Source organism: Scyliorhinus torazame, chromosome 29, assembly GCF_047496885.1.
Source record: "Scyliorhinus torazame isolate Kashiwa2021f chromosome 29, sScyTor2.1, whole genome shotgun sequence".
Taxonomy (NCBI): domain Eukaryota; kingdom Metazoa; phylum Chordata; class Chondrichthyes; order Carcharhiniformes; family Scyliorhinidae; genus Scyliorhinus; species Scyliorhinus torazame.
The window spans coordinates 33,975,509-33,997,043 of record NC_092735.1 but is presented as its reverse complement, the minus strand read 5'-3'; the positions used below and the strand labels follow the sequence as shown (position 1 = coordinate 33,997,043).

General features: G+C 49.7%; 1 protein-coding gene and 1 non-coding gene across 3 annotated transcripts in view; one reads left to right on the top strand and one right to left on the bottom strand.

The window, feature by feature from the left end:
- The window catches only part of LOC140404031 (voltage-gated potassium channel KCNC1-like), a 155,447-nt gene extending 135,607 nt beyond the window's left edge, over positions 1–19,840 (top strand). Inside the window, exons 3-4 of one of the 2 annotated variants that reach the window (XM_072492377.1) lie at positions 6,119–6,313; positions 19,179–19,840. In XM_072492377.1, the coding sequence (XP_072348478.1) occupies positions 6,119–6,313; positions 19,179–19,243 (260 nt within the window). In that variant the 3' untranslated portion in view covers positions 19,244–19,840. Of the gene's footprint in view, positions 1–6,118; positions 6,314–18,000 lie in introns of both variants that reach the window. The other variant, XM_072492376.1, reaches the window with a different exon arrangement.
- On the bottom strand, positions 12,356–12,427 carry trnac-gca (transfer RNA cysteine (anticodon GCA)). Its single transcript has one exon. It is a non-coding gene; the product is annotated as a tRNA-Cys (tRNA).
- Positions 19,841–21,535: the final 1,695 nt, after the last annotated feature.

Sequence of the window (21,535 nt, the reverse complement as noted above, 5' to 3'; positions counted from 1 at the left end):
AGCAAGGAGGTGTACGTACAGGACAGTGTGTTACACATCAATGAAAATGAAAGTGGCTTATTGTCACAACTTGGCTTCAATGAAATTGTTGTGAAAAGCCCGTAGTCGCCATATTCCGGCGCGTGTTCAAGGAGGTTGGTACAGGAATTGAACCGTGCTGCTGGCCTGCCTTGGACCGCTTTAAAAGCCAGTGATTTAGCCCAGTGTGCTAAACCAGGAGGTGTATTTACTGGACTGTGTATTATGAAGCAAGGAGGTGTATGTAATGGGCAGTGTGTTACACAGCAAGGAGGTGTATGTACTGGACAGTGTTACACAGCAAGGAGATGTGTGTACTGGACAGTGTGTTACACAGCAAGGAGGTGTATGTCCTGGAAAGTGTGTTACACAGCAAGGAGGTGTATGTACTGGACAGTGTGTTGCACAGCAAGGAGGTGTATGTACTGGACAGTGTGTTACACAACAAGGAGGTGTATGTACTGGACAGTGTGTTACACAGCAAGTAGGTATATGTACTGGACAGTCTGTTGCACAGCAAGGAGGTGTATGTACTGGACAGTGTGTTACACAACAAGGAGGTGTATGCACTGGACAGTGTGTTACATAACAAGAAGGTGTATCTATTGGACACTGTTACACAGCAAGGAGGTATATTTACTGGTCAGTGTGTTACACAGCAAGGAGGTGTATGTATTGGACAGTGCATTGCACAGCAAGGAGGTGTGTGTACTGGACCGTCTGTTGCACAGCAAGGAGGTGTATGTACTGGACAGTGTGTCACACAGTAAGGGGATGTCTGTACTGGACAGTGTGTTACACAGTTAGGAGGCGTGTGTATTGGACAGTGTGTTACACAGTTAGGAGGCGTGTGTACTGGACAGTGTGATAGACAGCAAGAGGTGTATTTACTGTACAGTGTGTTACACAGAAAGGGGGTTTGGAAATCCAAACATCAAACAGAAGAGGCTGGAAACACTCAACTGGCCTGGCATCCGCTGTGGAGAGGGAAACCAAATTTGCATTTCTTCGGAACTGGGAAAAGTTGGAGATCCAGCCAGATTGTAAGCAGGTCCAGGGCCGGAAAATACAGGGATATCAATATTCAATGTCAATTTTACTTTATCATCCGCGTGGAAAGTCATTTCATTGCTTTTGTGCTAAAATCTTATATATAAATCAATATTTGCAATAAAATATAGAAAATGACCCAATCACAAAGAGGTCTGACTTTGATCTAATGTGTGTTTAAAAACTGTTCCAATGCATGAAAACACTGAATCAGTGATTCACAGCCCGAGCTCATATTCTCTTTCATGGATCAGACTCTGGTTGAAAATTATTCTCGCAAAGTCGATAATAATTTTGGAACCCATTTGCCCTGTGTCTGAGGGATTGGCCCTTTTGTTTGGGTGCAACCAAGAGTCACACTGGGGCTAGTTTAGCACACTGGGCTAAATCACTGGCTTTGAAAGCAGACCAAGGCAGGCCAGCAGCACGGTTCGATTCCCGTACAACCTCCGCGAACAGGCGCCGGAATGTGGCGACTTGGGGATTTTCACAGTAACTTCATTGAAGCCTACTTGTGACGATAAACAATTTTAATTTTTTTTCCCCACTGAGACAAGGGCTGATTCCCATCTTTTGTGACACTCTTTGGGCTGCATTCTCATGTCCCCCCGCCGTCGTAAAAACTGTGGACTTTCATGCCAGAAAGACTGGCATGAAACTGGCATGACATATTCCTCGTCCTGCAGGGGGCTAGCAGGGACCCGGCGTAAAACCAGCAGATACGGACCCCCGCACATCCGGGCCGCGTCGTGCTCCATGGCGGACCCCGACCGCTGAGTTGGAGATTAAAAATAGACTCCCTGATCGGCCGCGCGCCCGACCCTGCCCCCGCGCCCAAACATTGCCTGGCTGCGTATAAGGCATGCCCCATGCCCTCCGATCGGCCCGCCCCCGACCAAGGCGGCCCCGGACTGAGTCCGTCCCCCCGCCGTACAATCTTCCCTCTAATTCAATCTTTGGGGCTGAATTCCCCCCCCCCCCCCCCCCCGCCTCTCCGCCCCCCCCCGCAGTCGCGGGTTTCTCAGCACCGAGACGTTTGCTGCCGACGGGATTCTCTGCTCCCATTGAAGCCACCCCACGTCGCTGGGAAACCCCCGTGCGGGGGCGCGCTCCCAGCGAGATCAGGGAACGCCGCCACTTGCGAACGGTCGCAAATTTCCGGCCATCATCTACTTTTACATCTGCATACCTGTAGTGAGGGACTATTGAAATGTCCACGTCACAGGGAAAACATCACTGACGTTTTTTCCCCCCCGAAATTCTGTGACTAGTTCTTAAGTCGTGTTTTTGATCCCTTTAAGAGATTTGGTGTCGGCCGATTTTTACGAACATCTCTACCGTGTTCCTGTAGCCTCCTTCGCCAGCCCTTAGGAGACCCCACAGGTGCTGTATCTCCAGCCTACCTCAGGGTCGTTACGTCCTCACACCCTGATCGACAATCATTCGTACAGAAGACGGAATGTAAAGGTGTCCGTACACGGCCCTGAGGAGATTGAGGATTCATTAACATGCCAGCAACTAGGGAAGGTCTGTGATAGAGTGGGAGACAGGAGCGATGAGGTGACAAAAGAGACGACGGGGCAAGGTGAAAGGGGGATGGTAACGAAACGAGTAAAGAGACTAAAGCTGCAGGGCCAGAGGAGATGTAAAGAATGAAAAACAAAATAATCAACCCAACAGCTGCGGCCCAAAGCTGAACAAAATAAGTCAATGGAGGCAAACGTTATGATCTGAAACGGTTGAACTCACCGTTGAATCTTGCAAGGTTGGATTAGATCCTATGGAAGGAATGGTCCCCATGGAAGGCTGAGAGGATGGTTTTGGAGGTGATGTCTGCTGGAGTTGGTGGCAATGTTGTGGTGGGGGATGGGTGGTGTGGGGGAAGGAATGGGAGAAGAAGACTAGGAAATGGAGTGGGCAAGGTCAGTTGGGGTAAATCTTCGGTTGAGTAGCCTTCCACCTCCCTGCAGTCTGGTTGACCTCGTCCATTCCTGACTAACCCGTAACATCTCTCCCCCTTCCCACCGCAGCTTTAAATGCAAGCACAGGAGGTGCAACACTTACTCTCCTAGCCCCGTCGGGCATGGGAACAAAAGCAGGCCATTCGGCCCATCGAGACTGCTCCACCATTCAATGAGGACATGGCTGATCTAATATAATCTTCAACCCCACTTTCCTGCCTTAACCTCGTAACCCTTACTGATTAAATATCTGTCCATCACAGATAGCCTTGAACATACTTAACGGCCCAGCCTCTACAGCTCCCTGCGGTAAAGAATTCCACAGATTCACTACCCTCTGAGAGAAGAAATTCCTCCTCATCTCTGTCTCAAATGGACGACTCCTCACTCGGAGATTGTGCCCTCTGGTTCTAGACTCTCCCACAAGGGGAAACAACCTCTCAGCATCGACCCTGTCAAACCCCCTGAGAATCCGATATGTCTCAATAAGGCCGCCTCTCATTCTTCTAAACACCATTGAGTACAGGCCCAACCTACCCAATCTCTCTGTGGTGATCTTTGTGTTGCTGATTCAGGATGGTTGGCGTAGTGCTCACAAAGACCACCGTATAGCTTTCACTTAAACAAAGCTATGATTTTATTTACACTACTTAACTGGGTTTCAACACTTTTAGTATACATAATTGATCAATAACATCTAACTACACTCATTTACTGCTAATCTCACTAATGGGATAAACTATAATCTAACCTTCTCACACTATCTGCTCTATGACCATCACTAGCTATCTCCTGCGTGCACGCCTCCCCTAAGGTTTAGTGTCACTGCCTGATATAGTTGTATCTGCAGCTCCCTCCAGTGGCTATTCACGGTACTACATTAAGCTTTGTCATGCTGATAGTTATGATAATAACACACTCTCCTCACTCCCCTCCACACTCAGGATCAACTGAGTGAACCTTCTCTGGACTGCCTCCAATGCCAGTATATCTTTTTTTGACCCAAGGCCCCAAAATACCTCTTTCAGGTAAAACAGTGATGTAGCTCCATGTCTTTCAACTCAGTGTACTGTGCTCAAAGTTCACAATGCGGCCTCCTCTATTCTGGGGAGACCAAACGCAAATTGAACGATTGCTTTTCTGGACAACTCCGTTCGATCATTTTAACACTCTGACCAACTCCCAGCCTGTCCATCTTCTGGGTTCAATTCCGGCCTCGGGTCACTGCCTGTGCGGAGTCTGCACGTTCTCCTCCGTGTGTGCGTGGGTTTCCTCCGGCTGCTCCGGTTTCCTCCCACAGTCCCAAAGATGTGCAGGTTAGGTGGATTGGCCGTGAACAATTGCCCGTCGGTGTCCAAAAAGGTTAGGTTGGGCCACGGGGATTGGGTAGGGCTGTGGGGCTAGGTAGGGTGCTCCTTCCAAGAGTTGGTGCAGGCTCGATGGGCCGAATGGTGCCCTTCTGCACTGTAGGGACGCTGTTCTACGATTTGGTGATGGTTCTGTGTTTCATGTCGCACCTTCTCCCGACACGTCTTCCGGTTCTTGTCTCAATAACCACATTTCTGCCCTGCAGCACCGTTCCCACAGTCCCCGCAGTCTCCCGTCTTTCGCCCTAGCGCAGACCTTCCCCTCCTGCTCTTTCTTCCACACTCCCTCCACCCAGCCCCCGCTGCCTGCCTCCGGACTCGCTTAAAACATGCTGCATCTCTAACTTTTTCCAGTTCCGATGGTAAACGCGCCGATGGCGAACTCCCGCTGCGGGTTGTCCGGCAGCTGAGGGTGTGAACGATTATAGAGGATCCCTCCACATTTATAGAGGATCCCTCCACAGGCCAAAACACACCTCGGGGGCGGAGGGGTTGGGGGATGGTTAGACCCACCCTTTAACTGTGGTCACTCTTTCCCCATAGAAGCTGTTCGAGCAGCTGAGTGTTTTCCATTTATTACTGTATATGTTGTGAACAGCATCTTAAATATCAGTGCTATAAGGACTGGATAGTTTTGTCACACAGGGATGTGTATGGACTGGGCAGCGTGTTCCACAGTGTTCTACCTGGTATCTATCGGGCAGCACGGTAGCACAAGTGGTTAGCACTGTAGCTTCACAGCGCCAGGGTCCCGGGTTCGATTCCCGGCTTGGGTCACTGTCTGTGCGGAGTCTGCACGCTCTCCCCGGGGCTAGCGGCTTGGTTGGGTGACCTGTACAATTTCCTGCGGTTAGAGAAGATAAAGTATGAGTTCAGGGGGGTTTGAGAAAAGGCGGGGGATGTTTGTGACCGTGTTTGAGGGGCTGTTCGTCGTGGGGAGGGGTGGGGCTAAAAAAGGGGGGAAATCTGTACAGACTGCAGTTGATTGTTGGGAAGTATGTTTCCCGGGGTGTTTATTCGCTGTAACCTGTTTTGATGCATGTTTGTAATAAAATACATTTTTTTTTAAAATCCATCTGGTTCACTAATGTCCTTTAGGGAAGGAAATCTGTCACCCTTATCTGGTCCGGCCTACCTGTGACCCCCAGACCCACAACAATGTGGTTGACTCTTGGTTCGATTCCCGGCTTGGGTCACTGTCTGTGCGGAGTCTGCACGTTCTCCCCGTGTCTGCGTGGGTTTCCTCCGGGTGCTCCGGTTTCCTCCCACAAGTCCCGAAAGACGTGCTGTTTGGTGAATTGGACATTCTGAATTCTCCCTCAGTGTCCCTGGACAGGCGTCGGAATGTGGCGACTAGGGGATTTTCACAGTAACTTCATTGCAGTGTTAATGTAAGCCTATCATAGAATTTACAGTGCAGAAGTCTACTTGTGACAATAATAAAGATTATTATTACGATTCATCTTCCCTCTGAAACAACCTAGCCAGCCACTCAGTTCAAATGCAATTAGGGATGGACAACAAATGCTGGCCTTAAAGGGGATGCCCAACCCCATGAAAGAATAAATGATCAAGTTCTGCCATGTATATTTGCGAATATGGGACGCCACTACTTAATGAAAATCTACTCAGCACCTTATAGTTCGAGGTAATCCTTGTGATTTTAATGAATGATGGTTCTGTGTGTGTTTCAATTTTTCGTTTTGTCTGTCTGCCTACAAGATCCCAAGCAGAACGGCGACGCTGCCAATGCTGCTTTGGCCAACGAGGATTGTCCGACCATCGACCAGGCCTTGTCACCAGAGGAGAACCAGCCCATCACCCCCGGAGGGAGGGAGAAATACGCCCGGGACAGAGCATGCTTCCTGCTGACCACCGGAGACTTCGAGCACTCTCCCGATGGAAGTATCCACAAAGGTAGCACATGACGCCCCCCGGTCCCAAATGGAAAAGGGATACAAGCAGGTCCATAGTCTGAATACAGATCGGGGGAGGGGGGGGGGGGGGAGGAATGCAATGGGATCCTTTGGTTAACCTCCGTGGGGTCCTTGAGGTGATCCACAGTGGGATTCTTTCCAATTTCCCCTGGGCTCGGAATGGTCTCTCAGCGGAGCAGTGTTCTGAAGGTCCAGCGGCTGTGGACTAACAATCCAGGGAGCGCAGACTCAAAATTCACCCCCCTCTCAATCTGAATTGGGTTTCGGAAAGCAAAATCTGGAAATTAAAATGGCGAAGGTAAAACCACCTGGTTCACTCCCACCTCTTTCGGGAAGGAAATCTGTCCAGGTCTGGACTTACATGTGACTCCAGTTCATAAAAAGGATAGTGGTGGCCTGTTAACTGTGGTGGCCTAGGGCAGCAGGGTGGCGCAGTGGGTTAGCACTGCTGCCTCACGGCGCCGAGGTCCCAGGTTCGATCCCGGCTCCGGGTCACTGTCTGTGTGGAGTTTGCACATTCTCCCCGTGTCTGCGTGGGTTTCGCCCCCACAACCCAAAGATGTGCCGGGTAGGTGGATTGGCCGCGCTAAATTGCCCCTTAATTGGAAAAAATGAATTGGGTACTCTAAATTCAAAAACAAAAACTGTGGTGACCTACTCACCTGTGTGGGCAACTAGGGATGGGCAGCAAATCGAGGCCCACCCCCCTCCCAGAAATAAAACGCAAGATGATTCCTGTGAGACTGTCTAGTAGCTCAACGAGACAGGCTTGTGTTACTGAAATCTGAACTTCGGCCCCAATCATTGGCCCTCTGCCACCATATCACTCAATTTCATTCAAGATCACTGGTCTCTGAAACAGAAGTTACAATTGGCACTGGCACAGAGCTGAAATTAATACGCAATCTCTTAAAATAAGATTAGCGCAATGTTAGTGGCCAATCTGGCCCTCAGAAACTCGCTGGGGACCTGGTTTGGGGGGATAATATAACGCTTGAATTTTCCTTTTTTGACCGTACAGAGAAAGGATTTGAAACGTTACACCACTCTGTAAAGAAATGATACAGGATGTTGTTATGGCTGTTTAAGGGGAGGCTGGGTACGCGAGGGACGTATATGGGACCTTCAGTCCGGATCACCACAGAGGACCTTCACGGAGGTTAAATAGCCAAAGATGAGCAAGATAGGTAGAGGCTATCAGCACGTGAGCTGGACTGAAAGAAAGCTTTGACTCCCACTGCACAACCCCGTCTTTCACATAATCATTCACCGCTTCTTGTTTTCAATGTGTTCTACCTGCCCCTTTCCTTGGATTGGCGGGGGAGGGGGGGGGGCGGATAGGATGGACAGAGAGAAGGGGAAAGGGAGGAGGGCATGTCTATCTATTAAGGGCAGCACAAGTGGCTAGCACTGTGGCTTCACAGCGCCAGGGTCCCAGGTTCGATTCCCCGTTGGGTCACCGTCTGTGCGGAGTCTGCACGTTCTTCCAGTGTCTGCGTGGGTTTCCTCCGGGTTCTCTGGTTTCCTCCCAGAGTCCAAAGACATGCAGGTTAGGTGGATTGGCCGTGCTAAATTGCCCCTTAGTGTCCAAAAAAGGTTAGGAGGGGTTATTGGGTTACGGGGATAGGGTGGAAGTGAGGGCTTAAGTGGGTCGGTGCAGATTTGATGGGCCGAATGGCCTCCTTCTGCACTGTATGTTCTACATTCTATTTGGCGAATAGTCACCGTAAAGACCAGAAGAGCTGAGATAGCTATGGTCAGCTGGCAAACAGCGACGGATACAATAGAATGTTAACCAGGAGAATCGGAGATTAATTTAGGTTTCCCTCACAGAGCACAATCCAGAGGCACCTCTGGTTGGCGTCAGATCGCGGGCTGACATTCCTTCTTCATTTTTCCCACCCCCACTTGTTTAGCCGATGAACACCATTCCAGAAAGCTCAATCTCTGGGGCACCACCCAACCACCAGCCAACCCCTGGTTCGAATTAGCATCTAAACTTGACCTTTGACGGGGCCGGGAGCAACCTTTTTGGGGCCTCACTCAAGTACTTACTTTTTAAACCGTACACAGTGAGTTTCAGCCGGGCATTTGTCTACGTAGGGCATCGCAGACATCACAGGTATTCCTGCTTTCGCCGACCACAGAAATGATCCCTTTCATTCTGGTGCATTCTCCATGGCAACCACTTGCCAACCAATCAGCACTCTCTTCTCATATAGTATGAATTGCCGTTGATCTGATGAGTACAAGATGGAAAACTTTGACAAAAGGGTCTTTTTTCCCCAGCGATAATCCAAAGGAACTGAGACCAATATTCGTGTCTCCAACTGTTGCAGGATATCAGCATGGGCCAGGGGTACATCTCTTGACTTAAGTTAATGGGCGGGATTTATTGACCAACCTGCCACGTGCTTTTCGGCGGCAGAAGCAGGATTTACTGCCCCCGCCGTTTTCCCGGTGACTGCGCCCCTCATCGGCGGGAAACCCCCGTGACGGTGCGGGGTCGGAATATCCCGCCAGTATGAACAGACGGTGGATCACGCCCAATATTTCTTTAGCAAATCCATGATTTGGGACTTGTGTATTTCAATGGAGGAAGTTTGGGGGGGGGGGGGGGGGGAGTCATTGCAACTCGCACCATCATCGAACCTGTTTCCAATTGGTTTGGTAATGACCAACTAAGACAGATGCCCAGGATCAGTCAGGTTGAGGCGAGACCTCATTTACTTGAAGCAATTAGAATTAAAATTAAAAATTGAATGAATGATTATGACCCATATAAATTGTCAGGGGCTGTTATCTCTCTGGAAGCTGCGAGGGTGGTTTTCCGGCCGGTGGGAGGGGAGGGGAGGGGACGGGAGGGGAGGGGGGTTCTTTCAGAAGGTGACAGCGACTGGAGTTGTATCTACCGCCTGAGACCCTGTGCACCACACCTGGACTCTCTCCGAGGCGGTTATGGTCAAATGTACGGAGGCCGACGTTTGTGTTGACACACGTTATGATCATGATCAATTCCTAGAACATAGGAGAGGCTGTACGATGTCATGTATGTACTGGTCAAGTGTCACATGTGATAATCTCATCAACATGTGGCAATGTTTCATCGTTTGAGGCCATGACATCATATGCCATAGTCCGTGAGCCTCCAACCCAACTCCTCACCTTTTCGGCATTCACCGCCCAATAATAGTACAGAGAGCAACCCCACCCCCCCTCCGCCCACCATCGCCTGCCCGTGGGTGAGGGTTTGCTTCACTGGGAAATCCTATTACCGAGTAACAGGCGGATGAAGGACCAGTGAATCCCATCCAATGCCCCCATATGTGATTTGGAATCATATCTTACCGTACCTTCTTGCCCACAAGCGGAAACACCTCCCATTTGACCCGGAGATGTGCCTCTGAGCTCATAATCAGGCCATCACTAAATTAATTTTCTGTGGGATGTGGGCGTTGCTGGCTAGGCCAGCATTTGTTTCCCATCCCTAGTTGCCCTCGAGAAGTGGGGTGAGCTGCCTTCTTGAGCCGCAGCAGTCCTTGATGTGTAGGTACACCCACAGTGCTGTTAGGGAGGGACTTTGACCCAGCAACAGTGAAGGAGCAGCCTATATATTTCCAAGTCGGGATGGTGAGTGACTTGGAGGGGAACCTCCAGGCGGTGGGGTTCCAGGTGTCTGCTGCCCTCGTACTTTTAGATGGTAGAGGTTGTGAGTTTGCAAGGTGCTGTCTAAGGAGCCTTGGTGAGTTACTGCAGTGCATCTTGTAGATGGTACACACGGCTGCCATTGTGTGTTGGTGGTCGACGGAGTGAATGTTTATGGAAGGGCGCCAATCAAGCGGGGCTGCTTTGTCCTGGATGGTGTCGAGCTTCTTGAGTGTTGTTGGAGCTGAACTTATCGAGGCAAGTGGAGAGTATTCCATCACACTCCTGACTTGTGCCTTGTAGATGGTGGACAGGCTTTGGGGGGGGTCAGGAGGTGAGTTACTCACCACAGGATTAATTTAAAAAAAAAAAAATTTATTAAAGTTTTTTAACACAATTTTTCTCCCTTACAAACAATAACCCCCCCACCACCCCCCCCCCCGTAACGAGAAATCGCGCAGAGCAAGATATATACATGGCAAAATGATATATTTACACAGCCTTGTACACTGGCCCTCACCCGTACGTGCCAGTTTCCCCAACCCTTCATGTTATCTCTTGCTCATCCACCCTCCCAGGCAGTCCCCCCTCTCCCCCCCCCCCTCCCAGGACGCCCCCCCCCCCCCCCCCCCCCAAGGTTGCTGCTGCTGACCGACCTTCCTCTAACGCTCCGCGAGATAGTCTTGGAACGGTTGCCACCGCCTGTAGAACCCCTGCGCAGACCCTCTCAAGGCGAACTTAATCCTCTCCAACTTTATGAACCCAGCCATATCATTTATCCAGGCCTCCAGGCTGGGGGGCTTTGCCTCCTTCCACATTAGCAAGATCCTTCGCTGGGCTACTAGGGACGCAAAGGCCAGAATACCGGCCTCTTTCGCCTCCTGCACTCCCGGTTCGTCCACTACTCCAAATATTGCTAGCCCCCAGCTTGGCTTGACCCGGACTTTCACCACCTGAGATATTGCTCCCGCCACTCCTCTCCAGAACCCCCCCAGTGCCGGGCATGACCAAAGCATATGGACATGGTTCGCCGGGCTCCCTGAACACCTTCCACATCTGTCCTCTACCCCAAAGAACCAATCAACCTCGCCCCCGTCAAGTGCGCTCTGTGGACCACCTTAAATTGTATCAGGCTGAGCCTGGCACACGAGGAGGAGGAATTAACCCTACCCAGGGCATCAGCCCACAGACCTTCCTCGATCTCCTCCCCCAGCTCCTCCTCCCATTTACCCTTCAACTCTTCTACCAGCGCTTCCCCCTCTTCTTTCAACTCCTGGTGAATTTCCGACACCTTGCCCTCCCCGACCCATACACCCGAGATCACCCTATCTTGAACTTCTTGTGCCGGGAGCAACGGGAATTCCCTCACCCTTCGCCTCACAAAAGCCCTCACCTGCATATATCTAAAGGCATTTCCCGGGGGTTGCCGCAGGATTCATAGCCTTTCAACTGCCCTGGTAGCCACAGTATTAATGTGGCTGGGTCCAGTTTCGGTTCTGGTCAATGGTAACCCCAGGATGTTGATAGTGTGGGATTCAGTGATGGTAATGCCATTTAAGGTTTCATAGAATGAAACATGATTTCTCAATTCATCACCTTGTAATATTTCTTTCTGGCCCATTCATGGGAATGAAATTCCTAATTATTAAGTAAACGTGGATTAAAAATGAGAAAATCCCACTTTGCACGGTAGCACAGTGGTTGGCACAGTTGCTTCACGGCTCCAGGGTCCCAGGTTCGATTCCCGCCTTGGGTCACTGTCTGTGCGGAGTCTGCGCGTTCTCCCCGTGTCTGCGTGGGTTTCCTCCGGGTGCTCCGGTTTCCTCCCACAGTCCAAAGATGTGCAGGTTGGCTGGGTTGGCCATGATAAATTGCCCTTGGTGTCCAAAAAAGGTTCGGTGGGGTTACTGGGTTATGGGGATAGGATGGAGCTGTGGGTTTAATTAGGGTGCCTTTTCCAGGGGCCGTTGCAGACTCGATGGGCCGAATGGCCTTTTTCTGCACTGTAGATTCTATGAAAGTCATGGGGCCATGGTTTGATTCTCTTTTATTGGAGATGGTCATTGCCTAGCACTTGTGTGGTGCGAATGGCTACCTAATCCCACCTAGAATTATAGAATCATAGAAAGATTACAGCACAGAATGAGGCCATTCGGCCAATCTTGTCCATGCCAGCCCAAGGACACCTTGGTGCCCTTTCTAATCCCACCTTCCTGTGCCCGGTACATAGCCCTGTAGCTTAGGTGCAGATCCAGGTACTTTTTAAGAGAGTTTAGGGTCTCTGCCTTCACTACCAACTCGGGCAGAGAATTCCACACTCCCACCACCCTCTGCGTAAAAAAAATGTCCTCACGTCCCTTCTACCTCTTATCAAATGAAGGGGCATCCAGATTTGAACTGGAGACCTCTTGATCTGCAGTCAAATGCTCTACCACTGAGCTATACCCCCATCTCTGTGAGTTCACCCCTTATCTGAGCTCACCTGGTATTGAGGTTCTCATTTGTGTCTTCATTTGACTATTCCAGTGCACTGCAGGCTAGTCTCCCCTCTGTAAATCTGTGGCCCATAGAATTCCTACAACGCAGAAGGTCCCATTGAGTCTCCACCGTTCCTCCGAAAGAAGACCTTACCGAGGCCCACTCCCCCTACCTGTCCTCGTAACCCCACCTAACCTGCACATCTGTGAACATTAAGGGGCAATTTTTTAGCAGGGCTAATCCATCCAACCGACACATTTTTTGGACCATGGGAGGAAACCGGAGCACCCGGAGGAAACCCACGCAGACACGGGGAGAACGTGCAGACTCCACACAGACAGTCACCCAAGGCCGGAAGCGAACCCGGGTCCCTGGCCCGGTGAGGCAGCGGTGCTAACCACTGTGCCACCGTGCCGCCTTTACCTCACGATTAGTGCCGTTCCTCTACCCCCCACCCTGTGCTCGCTGACCTACAGTTGATAACAAAGGCCCTGCTTTAGGCCTATAGTGATCAAGATGTGGTATCATTGCTCTACTGTAAATGATACCATGGTTACAACAGTGCAATTGCCTCTACTTCAATCATCAGGGCAGCAGGTGGCATGGAGGAAGAGATAAGTGGCTCATGTGTTATGGTAGCTGAATGGGTGTTTGTTATTTTGTCAAAAGCAGCATTTAAGAAGGAATGCATTAAACTGAGTAAGTGGAGTAAAGGACCTCTCTTGTTCCTCCACACTGTGGTGTGTCACAATGGTCGTTCCCTGTCACAGTTTAAGAGGTAAATCAAATTCAGATCGCCATTGATTTTTAACGGGATCTCTCTACATTGAGTAAGAGTTTTAGATGCCATTTTGACGCAAAGATCCACCAACTCTTCTTCCTGTGACAAAGTGACCAATGGAGAAGGGACTTTGCCTGAAAGCGGCACAATATTTGTAAATCACTCATTGATAACGAAGGGCCGATTTGTCAGCTTTGGGAGGTGACCAGAATTTGCATATTGAAAACAAAAGGAGGGGAAACCATCAGAAATTTGAAACATGACAGGTTTGTCAACCAAATTTAATTGGACACAAGTTTGCTTGTATCTCTGAATATGGTAATTTAAGGTGTTCAGTGTTATGCATGAAGTATGCTCATATCAATCGTAAGTAAAGTTGCCGCAGTCCCAGATGACCACAGGCTGCTTTCCCCTTTGAGGGGGAGAGAGCTGACTGGTGGTGGTTTAACCCGAGGGTCACCACACCTCAGGCGAGGGGCGAGGTTGAGAGGGCGGGGCCTTCATGGATAACCTCAGCCGGTACGGGGATTGAACCCACGCTGCATGACCTCGTTCTGCATCACGAACCAGCCGTCCAGCCAACTTGGCTAAATCGACCCCAAATCATAGCAATACTAATAGTTACTAGATAGTGGGATTTAACTCCAGGGGTGGGAATTTCCATCCTTCCAGCCCCGTTTTCCGGTGCGCCCCCGCCAGCAGCGGGATTCTCCGTCCCGGCAGCCGGTCAATGGGGTTTCCCATTGAGGGCCACCCCCACGCTGTCGGGAAACACGCGGGAGCACTGCCGGCGAAACAGAGAATCCAGCAGCGTATATCTCAGATCTTGATACAAACCTCGAGAGCTCTCACCCGTTCCGAAAAGCACAGCTGTTGAAAATGCCCTTGGTTTCAGACCCAGGACCCAAGTGTTAAATCGGTGACTTGCATCCAAAAAGTTTCCCCCAAGGAAAAGCAAATAGAATATTGCAGCGCCCTCGTTGTGACATTCGGTTTTGACTGGTGGAGCTGCTTAATGCATCTCTGCAAGGTTTGCACTAACCCCCAGTGTAAAATGCAAGTTCCAACTGTGACCGAGCACTAAAACGCAGTAGATTTATCTCCTTCAATACAAACTCCTCGCCAGCTTCCTGGGAGCAGCGAGATGTCAAGAAAAGTAATTTAACCTTTGTAATTAACGGGTCACGCCCAGTAGGTTGTCTGTTAAACGCAAGGACATGCTCTGCTGTGGAGGAATTAACCAGCAGCAAAGAGCTCATCATTGAAAAGAATGGCGGAACGTTGTCCCCAGTTGTCAGATGCGTCCCATGTGATGTTTGCTGCTTTATTTTTATTTGGCTGGTGGTGTCCTTTGTGTGTTCCCAATGGGAACTTTAGTGCCTTTCAGCAGGAATGGCGAAGTAGTCAAGGGTGGGGCTTACTGGGCCCTTTTTAGGGTTGCAGTTCCCTAATTGACAAGGCAAGGCTCGAGTTAATTATTCCTCCACATTGAGGATTGTTCCTCAACCACTCTGCCTCATCAAAGTCATTCCGTTGCATGAACTGCTATCTCAACGATTCCATAATGCACCATTGTCACCATCTCATCAGTGCCGTACCATCGCACTTCCACTCTCCCTTGGGTGGCTTATCAGGCTGGATTATACTATTCCTTATTATTGCTTCACCAATTCTCCACTATTTCAGTGTCCACAGGGTACACCAATACAACGGATTACCCGAAACAGGCCACGGGGTTGCCCGGTGATTCAGTGTCAAAGGTCGATGGCAGGGATGTTTCAGAACTGGTTCCCTTAGTTTGTACCCCGTGGGGCAGAACAGCGAGGTCACAGAGTCAATGGGCAGATGATGAGTCATGTTGAATAGATTTTTGTTTCGTTTGTGAAACACCAAAGTGGAGGAGTCCATCCAGGGGAAACGGGTTCCCGCCCTGACTTGAAATGACATTCACATTCGGGCTTCCCCCTCAGATGGGTGGGGGGGGGGGGGGGCTTTCACTCCTCAGGTGCCGGGGGGGGGGGGGGGGGGGCATCTTGACTATGCACTCGGCGATAATGGGAGACTACTTTGGTAGAAAAGGATGGGAGCCTCTAACTTTGGGACTGAGGGGAGGGAACACTAAGAAAATGAGGTCACAAGATGTTTAAGAAAATGCTTGCGTCTTATCAGAATTTAGTTGTTCATGTGCCTACGCCTTTTCTGTATCAAAGAAAATGCAGAGCTGTTATGTAAGCATGAATGCATGAAATAGAAGATCACTGATGTTGCCATGACTGACTCTGAGACATCTTAACTCTCTGGTAGAAGTCTCCTCAGTTTCTCATTGAATTTACAAGGGAGTCCCTCTCTGGTCAGGTGCCTTAGGCGACATCTTTCGTTGCAAGGGTCGGTGATGGGGGGCGGGGGGTGAAGGGGGGTGGGGGGGGCCTCTTCTTTTCCTCCCCTGCCAAAAATGACCTTGCACAGTCATATAGCATGTGGACAGGGATCACCAACATGTAATCCTCCCAGAGACACTGGGTACAAACTTATAGAGATTGCCCGCAGTTAACCGTCCATGGGTCATTGGAGAGATTGTGCAGAAGAGAGTATGTCATTCGCCCAGAGCTTCGATACCTATCAGTCTCTCAATGGCATTTCAGAGAGAATCTCACCACACGTCAGGGTGGTTGTGTTTTCCCTGTAGTGGGTTAGGTGGGACAATTAGATGGAATATTGTCCCTTCATTTCAGGATCTGGGTTGAATCCAGCCCAGAAAATATGGATGAATGATTGGTGGATGACGAGATACGACACTCCAAAAAGGGTATGTGACAACCTTAGCTAAAGGGTGTGATTCTGCACAATTGCCACTGACATTGCAAAGAGATACGGCAAAGATGGTTGTGCCACTCAAAGGTATTACTGCAGATGCGGGAATTTGAAACGAGAACAGAGAATGTTGGAATAACTCAGGAGGTCTGGCAGTATCTGGAAGGAGAAAGCAGAGTTAACATTTCGAGTCCTTCGGCTTTTCGTCAGAGCTGAAAGAGGGGTGGCGAATGTGTTAGAGCAGTGAGAGTTTGCAACAGAAAGTAGCAACGTGGCCTGGAGTGGGAGGGAGGGTATTGCAATAGTTCAGCAACTCTTCTGACATTGAGGTTAAGGCACATTGTTGAGTCTCAGTAAAGGGAGCTTGAGTTTGACCTGGGAGTGCTCTGTGCGGGCGGCGAAGAGGTTTGGCTCCCAATCACACACCTGATGAGCTTGACGGGACACAGGTTAGAGGGAACTTTACCCACCGTCTAACCCACAGTATACCTGCCCTGAGAGTGCTTGGCGGGAGAGTTGAGAGGGAGCTTTACTCTGAATTGAACCAATGGTTTGTTTGTGATGTAACTGCTGGATCTGGTCATGACTAAAATAAGTGGTGAATATTCTATTGCCCAGAGCTAGTCTCTCTGACCCCATATAAACCAAATTCATGGATATTTAATTATTTTTGTGAGGAGATACTACCCACTTCATTTTGTCTTATTTTGTGCTTTCTTGCCCCTACTGCCCCTCTTTTATGTGTCATTTCAATGATAAATGAGTAGATGGCTGCACGGTGGGTTAGCACTGCTGCCCACGGCGCTGAGGACCCGGGTTCGATCCCGGCTCTGGGTCACTGTCCGTGTGGGGTTTGCACATTCTCCCCGTGTCTGCGTGGGTTTCACCCCCACAACCCAAAGACGTGCAAGTTAGGTGGATTGGCCACGCTAAATTGCCCCTTAATTGGAAAAAAAAATTGGGTACCCTAAATTTATAATTTAAAAAAAAAAAAAATTAAATGAGTAGATTATGCTGTTCCACGATATGGTGACCAGGAATCATGTTTAGTGGATCTGGGCTGATCGAAACAATCTTCCCCCCCCAACTAAAGTAAAATGGTTCTCCTCCCGTCCAGCAATGGCTAGTGATCCAAGTAGGTTTTCATGTAAACCCTTGGAGTTCCCAGCATTTGTCCCCACAGCCCGCCTACTCAGCCAGCGAGGGTGGCGTTCCGTCTGAATCTTGAAAGGAAATTTAAATGATCAGCCATTTTGAAATTTGTGTGGTGGGTGAGTGAATGGACGTTGGCTTTTCAAGTTTGGACTTTGTACCTGGTTTGTTGGCGAGAGATGGGTTGGATGGTCTGCCATCAGGGTTAGTTAATGTCCTAGAGTTTGGAATCATCTAGAAAGCCAGTCCAATGGAGACCACCACCCCCCCCCCCCCAAAAAAAAATAGAAAAGTCCATTCGTAGAGAACCCACCCCCAGCAGTGAAGACCAGTGGAGGAATGAGACCTGGTATATCATTTTTAAATTTTTGACTGTGGGTCTATGTTAATGTTGCCAAATGTGATTGAATGAAGGCCTACCTGGAGCTTTCATCACATGATTTATGTCCCCCCCCGTCCCCCGACCCCCGTCCCCCCAGGCGATTCCTTGGCCAACACATCATCCTTGTGACCCATGGCCTTCCCACACCAATTGGAAAACAAAGACTCATTTCCTCAATCTTTTTTTAAAATGCACCGACAATTGTTCTCCAGGGCCGGGCGCGCACAGCAGCGTGCTAGACATCGGTGGCCTTCAACCCCCCCCCCCCCCCCCGAGACTCCAGGGCACCCGGTCACCCTTAGCCTGGGTAAGGTTTGTGCCCAGAGAGTTAGGCCTTGTCTCAGAGTCTGGCTCGCTCATTCATTCTTTCGTAAATGTGCAAACAAAATTGCTTTCTTCTCTCTTTTTGAAACCCAAGGTTATGAAAAGTCGAGGAGCCTAAACAACATTTCTGGCATGAGTGGAAATGCGCTCCGGCTGTCGCCTATCACCTCGCCCTTCAACTCGCCATGTCCGCTAAGGCGACCAAAATCACCCATTCCATCCATTCTGTAGCTTGGACTCAAAGAGTGGGAAATATTTTTCTATAGAACTATATCTCTGTCTGTGTATGTATCTATATCTATATAGGTATATATAGATATATTTATGTATATATCTAGGTATATATAGATATATTTATATATATATCTAGGACTATTAAAATCATTAAAAGAAAATACACAAACAAAGGAGACCATTGCTTGAACAATAGGCTGCGTATACCAAATGACAGAAGAATCTGCTTTCTACCAATGGAATGGAAAATTGAAGTGGTTAAATTTGTGACAATTGTTGGCTCATTTCGAGGAACAGACCCTCCCCCAGCTAACCTCACCCCCCCTCCCCCCCGCCTCCCTCCCCCCACAATCCCCTCGTGGACAGCGAGTTGGATCTTTCTTTACCTATGTTCGAAACAACAGGTTACTCCCACCCTCGCAGCCCATTTCCCCCCGAGGGTCGGGAGAGGAAAAAAAATCAGAAACTTTAAAAAGAGGAGTTGACTCTTCGAGGAGCGATGGACGCTTTAACGTAGGGAAGCCGCAGATTTCTCTTCTTTCTTTTTTCTCTCTCTCTCTCCCCGGACCACATTGTATATTCTCCGTCGCGACTCTTGGATTTAAACGAAATTAAAGTGTGCACTCAGGATTAACGGGCCATGCGGACAAAGGGAAGGACCACCCACAGCGACGACACGACAGGCGCGCACACACACACACACACACACACAAAGGTGGGGGAAACCAGTGGAAATGACTTTCTGATCCAGAGTGGAGGGGGATTTCTCATCCCCCTCGCCCTCACCCCTTTCTCCCGCATTCTAATGCATGGAACTCCATTGCAAGCAATAAGCAAATGAATACGTTTGCCTTGGTGCATGTTGAATAATTTACAACAAAATCGAAAAAAAAAACTGTTTCCTTTTTTTTAAGAAAACAATAGTTCTGTCTGAAGCGGAGTGTTTGTCTTCGCCCTGATGCATGGTTGTGATGCAAGAGCGAGGTGAGATCAGAGATGTCCCCTGAGCCATTTTTTTGCTCTCTTCCCTACTCACAGATAATTATAAGGACAGTCCAGTGATTTCTAGATACATGCAACTGGAGACCGTCACGGTCAACTAGTGACACCCCCCCACGCCCCAATCCTCCTCCCCTCTTTTCCTTCCACAGTATCTCTTTCCCCGCCTCCTCTGAAACTTCTTCATCCTCCTGCTGTCTCACCTCACCCCAACGCCCACCCACCGATCCCCCCCCCAACCTCCCTCTACCCCTTCCATCTCCTTGCCGAGGCCTCCTCCTTCCTCCTACGACCTCCACCCACCCTGCTGGATTTCCATCGGCACGTCCTCCTCTGAACCTTCCCCCCCCCCCCGCCCCCTCCAAAGAACAATATATAATAATAATAATCGCTTATTGTCACAAGTAGGCTTCAGTGAAGTTACTGTGAAAAGCCCCTAGTCGCCACATTCCGGCACCTGTTCTGGGGGTTGGGGGGGGGGGTGGGGGGGGGGGGCAGTACGGGAATTGTTCTGCATTACAAGCCTGCTATTTAGCCCACTGTGCTAAACCAGCCCCAGCCCCAAAACAGCTGCAGGAAACAGGCCCTTCGGCCCCCTCAAAGCCTGTGCCGGCTACCATACCCCACCCTTGGCCCCAAAACCCTGGCCAACAAAGAACCTTCCATTCCTTCCCTTCCGCCTCGGATTCCCCCCCCCCCCCCCCCCCTTTTTTCCCGCTCACCCACGTTTGCCCTCCCTTCACTCTCACGCAGGGAAACCCTTTAAAAGAAAAACAACAACAACAAAAAAAAATCCCCCCCCCAACCCCACCCCCCCCCCCCCAACCCCACCACCCCCCCCCCCCAAACCAACACACAAAAACAAAAGGCCGACGACAGCGGCGAGGGACGCAAAAGGAGGAGGACAAACGGCACGGAAAATGTTGTTGCCACCAGGAACCCCCCCCCGGAAAAAAATAAAAGGAACGCCGAGGACCAATCAAAAGGGCGACGACGGCTGGTGGAATGGGGGGTGGAGTGAGAAATCTGGAAAAAGAGGGGGGGGGGAAAAAGGTCGCCCTGTGACCCGGGGGGTGGGGGGGGGGGGGGAAATCGAAAAAAAAAAGTATTATATATTTAAAAGGTGCATTTTTCTCAACCTCAGCATGAACTTGCATGATGTACTGTAAGGATATTTATCATCATATGCAAAAAAAAATTATATTTTCCTTCCAGATTGCAAAACTCGATGAAAAATACGTGAAAAAAAAATTTAATCGATCATATAAAACAGTATTATTAAAAGGATGCAGCACTTTTTTTTCTATTTTTTAATCAGAATTAATATTAAAAGGCTTGTATATAAGAAAGGTACATTACTCGGTCATATTGACTGCATTTTTCCCATTGTTTTTCTCTCTCTCTCTCGCTCTCTGTCTGTCTTGCTCTGTTCCTCTCGCTGGCACGCTAATTCAAGAAATGCAGAGACAAAAGATATGTTCAGTGTTACGTTGCAGATCCCCCGTGATGTCTGGATTTGGAGCCCACGGCTTCGCCCCCCCCCCCCCCCCCCCCCCCACCCCGAGGAGCTTGCAACCCGGATGTCCGTGCATCATGCCAGCCCCCATTCTTTGAGCAATCAGAAGTGTCAGATGCATCTCAGGTCAATAACCTGGCATCCCCTCCCCAACCCCCAACCACACAACCCTCCCCAAACTCTCACTTTGCCAACTCTTAACCTTTGATGCTAATGCTCCAGGATCTCACAAGTGAAATCAAATGCCCGGTGCTGTCCAGCACAATAAAGCCTCTATCACTGTGCTACTACTCAGCTACTCAAGAAGTCAACGCCTCACTGCCCTTGCCATCAGGCAGGGCGTTGTAGACATACAGGGTGGCAGTGTAACGTCATTGGGCCGGTCAATGGGATGATTGTCAAGTATGTTCTCATGTTCAAGAGAACTGAATTAGAATTCAGGAAGAAAGCTGTCTTCCTCTTGCATTCCCGTACCAGCCCCCCCACGAACAGGCCTCGGAGTGTGGCGAGTAGGGACTTTTCACAGTAACTTCATTTGAAGAATACTTGTGACAATAAGCGACTTTCATTCAATAAGTGATTTTCATTGGGCCGGGTGGCGAAGGGGTGGGGGGGGGGGTGCGTGGAGCAAGGAGTGTTGGCAATAGTGGCCATGCCGCCCGAGTTTGCACCCGCAGTAGTGAGTTTACACCCACCTCTCTCTCCAAGGCCCTTCAATCCCCACACGATACAAAACCTCTTGCGCACACACACACATTCAGCTTCCTTGTCCTGTGCCAAACTCCAGTCGATGGAACATATTCAGGGGAATGCATTGCCTTTCAATTGAACCATTAAAGATCAATTTTACTGTGCGGAGTTGCATGGATTAATAAATGAA